General features: G+C 54.5%; 1 protein-coding gene across 1 annotated transcript; it reads left to right on the top strand.

Moving 5' to 3' along the window:
• Positions 1-353: 353 nt before the first annotated feature.
• ENH_00029990 (hypothetical protein) lies at positions 354-3,217 on the top strand (the record flags this gene model as incomplete). The annotated part of the gene is made up of 3 exons (XM_013580063.1): positions 354-1,147; positions 1,422-2,241; positions 2,358-3,217. Coding segments are annotated over 3 exons (2,474 nt in total), but the record flags the coding sequence as incomplete, so codon positions are not given.

Here is a 3,217-nt window from a genome sequence, read left to right as displayed (position 1 = left end):
GCCATTAGGGCGGCCGCCCAAGCTAAGGGACTTAGTGGGCGCCAGGAAATCGAAAATCGTTCTGGGGGAACCCACGCTAACTGCTTTGAGTGTCAGAGTCGCGGACATCCGGCACGTGTCTACCCTAGCAAAGGGGAACGTACCAGACGTCCGGGGGAAATCTGCAAGAAGTGCGGCGGTGTCAGACACTATGCTCGGGACTGTCCTACGTATGAACGAGGCCAGCCCGAGCAGGTGGACAAGGGCAGTAGAGCGCCCACCCGTCCTAGCACTGAGAAGACGGAACGATCAAACGTGCGGGCCTAGGCGTGGGTGGAGACCAGCGTTCTAGGCAGCGTAGCCATGGCAAAGGGATGATGTGTGCGGTAGCGACAGGCCCTAATGCCATTCCAGTCTCCCACGAGATGGGAAACCAACTCCTCCGCACTGCGGGAGGAACCGATAAGAGCGACGAGCGCGCGGAAGGGACTCAGCCGCTTCCGGAAGCGCGACGGGAGTCTGGGTCAGAGTCGACCCTGAGTGAAGAGACTCCGGACGCGACGATGAATAGCAGCAGGAAGTCTGCACAGGCGACAGAAGACGGAAATAGGTCAGCCGCGACAGAGATTGTGTCACACTGGTGGAGGGAGACTTGCATGAAAGAGTCTTACGATCAAGGGGGAGCGTTGTGCTGTGCGGGTGCGACGGCGGTACTTCGCGTTGAGCTTGTAGGGAGTCCTTGTGAGGCTCTCTTGGACACTGGGGCTTCGACAAGTTTCATTAGTCCTAAATTGGTCGAACGACTGCAGCTGAAAGTGCGGAGACTACCAAAGGAACATAGGTTCACCACTGCTACAGGTGCACAATTACGCATTGATCGGGTAGTGACGGGATTGACGTTGTGGTGCGGACATACACGTTTTTCCGGGGACTTTCTAGTGGGACCCGTTCCCTACGACTTAGTCTTGGGTTTGGATTGGCTGACGGAACACAAGGTGGCCTGGTACTTGCAGTCTGACAAACTCCGAACCTATGTGAATGGCCAGTGGTACGAGTTACCAGTCGTTTGGACTGGTGAATCGACACTGCAAAGTGATAGTCCCACCGTAGTCCACCCACGGACTCCAGCAGAGCAAGCATACGAGTATCTTGGCCAAACAAGTGGCGGGTAAGTCAGCCGAGGAGGCAGCTGTATTCCTACGCCCGCCTCCAAGGAAGTATAAGTCCCACGCGAAGACTAAGGCAAAGGCGCGGATAACGTCGCTCGTTCGTCAGGCGGCGGACGATACTAACGATCTCAGGACTCCGTTGCACGGTTTGCATCTCATACTGGCTTTGCCCGGGGCTTGTTCGGCAGTGCCCTTAAGGCTCTCGGATGAATAGCAAGGCGCGCTTTGTTGCGCGTTGATAGGGATTCAACCCACGTCCTCCGGCTGCCGTAGTCCTTTGGCCTCAACCGCCTCGGTGACAGCGGAGAGTGACGAGGAGTCCCCCTGGCCTATGGCAAAACTCGAGCACACTCTATTCGACGAATGGATCAATTCGACTGAGGCGCAGGATATTCCAAGTGAGGTTGCCCAGGTGCTGCACGAGTATCGGGCGGTTTTTCCCGATATCTTACCTAAAGGCTTACTTCCGGAGCGCCCTCATGATCATCATATTCTCCTGGCGCCTGGAAAACTTCCAGCGAGATCTGCAATGTACCGTATGACCCCAGATCAGCTCACTTTCCACAAACAGGAGATAGCCAAATTATCGGATAATGGTTGGATCGGACCGACCTATTCGCTTATTTGCTCTCCTACGATCATGGTGGACAAGCGTGATGATGGCTCTGGGGAGCGGAAGATGGGGATGGTTGTCAATTACCAGGCTCTAAATGCCCGTACGATAGCCCCTGATTTTCCACTACCTCCCATTCAAACCATTCTGGAGCTGCTCGGAGGCGCCAAGTATTTTTCCACTTTGGACCTGGAAGCAGGATTCCATCAAATGCGTATGGCTAAGGAAGACCGGTGGAAGACGGCTTTCCGGTCCGTTCTCGGGCTATTCGAGTACCGCGTGATGCCCTTCGGCCTTAAGGGAGCTCCCGCTACGTTCCAGGCCAATATTAATGCCTATTTACAACCCTTATTGGGGCAGGGCGTTATTGCGTACCTGGATGATGTACTTATCTATAGTTCCTTACTCGCGTTCTGCATTCGCATCACAACCATGTCACAGCCGGCCATCGAGGCCAGAAAAAGACCTTTGCGGCTCTCAGTAAGCACTACTACTGGCCTGGAATGCGTGCCTACACTACCGCTTACGTTGAGTCATGTACCAACTGTCGCGCTTCAAAGTCCATTAACCAGAAGCCTGCAGGCCTTCTTCAACAGTTGCTCATCCCTTCTCGTCGATGGGCGCACGTGAGCCTCGATTTCATCACAGATCTTCCCCTTACAACGACAGGGCACGACTCGATCCTTGTCATGGTCGACTCCCTTAGCAAGATGGCTCATTTCGTTCCTGCAAAGAAGTCATTCACAGCAGCAGACACCGTGGAGCTTCTCGCAGACCGCCTTATCCGCTATCACGGTTTTCCAGAGGTGCTCATATCGGACCGCGACCCCCATTTCCAGTCGGATCTTTGGAACCAACTCTGCCGCCGCTTTAACATCAAACGGTGCATGTCCTCGTCCTACCATCTCCAAAGCGACCCCCAAACTGAAAGGCTTAACCGCACACTGGAGCAGATGCTTCGTACCTATATCAAATCTGACGAACACGAGCGGGAGCGTTTGCTTCCAGCCTTGGAACTTGCCTACAACACAACAAGCCATTCATCCACTGAGCTCTCTCCTTTCGAGGTCATGATTGGAGAAAACCCATTGACTGCGGCGGAACTTGATATCGTAGGCGCGTTAGCTCCTACACTCACTCCTTCCATGACTAAGCTTTTTTGGCAGCTCTGCGACAGAGCGCAAAGTCACATCCTGAAGGCAAAATGGCAGCAGAAGTATTACGCAGACACAAAGCGTCGAGCAGTGGAATACGCAGTGGGAGATAAGGTCTGGCTCAGCAGCAAGCACCTACCGCCTTTCAACAGCTGCCCTAAGCTCGAGCCCCGCTACCGCGGACCCTTCGAAGTCCTCGAACGCATAGGAACTGTTGCTTACCGTCTCGCTCTGCCTCCCACTTATGAATGCCATGATGTTTTCCACGTTTCGCAGCTAGTTCCCCACCGCCCCCGCCCTGG

The sequence above is a fragment of the Eimeria necatrix genome, genomic scaffold, assembly GCF_000499385.1.
Source record: "Eimeria necatrix Houghton genomic scaffold, Enh_scaff2195, whole genome shotgun sequence".
Taxonomy (NCBI): Eukaryota; Apicomplexa; class Conoidasida; order Eucoccidiorida; family Eimeriidae; genus Eimeria; species Eimeria necatrix.
The sequence above is the reverse complement of the archived record's forward strand: the minus strand, read 5'-3'. Positions and strand labels throughout refer to the sequence as shown.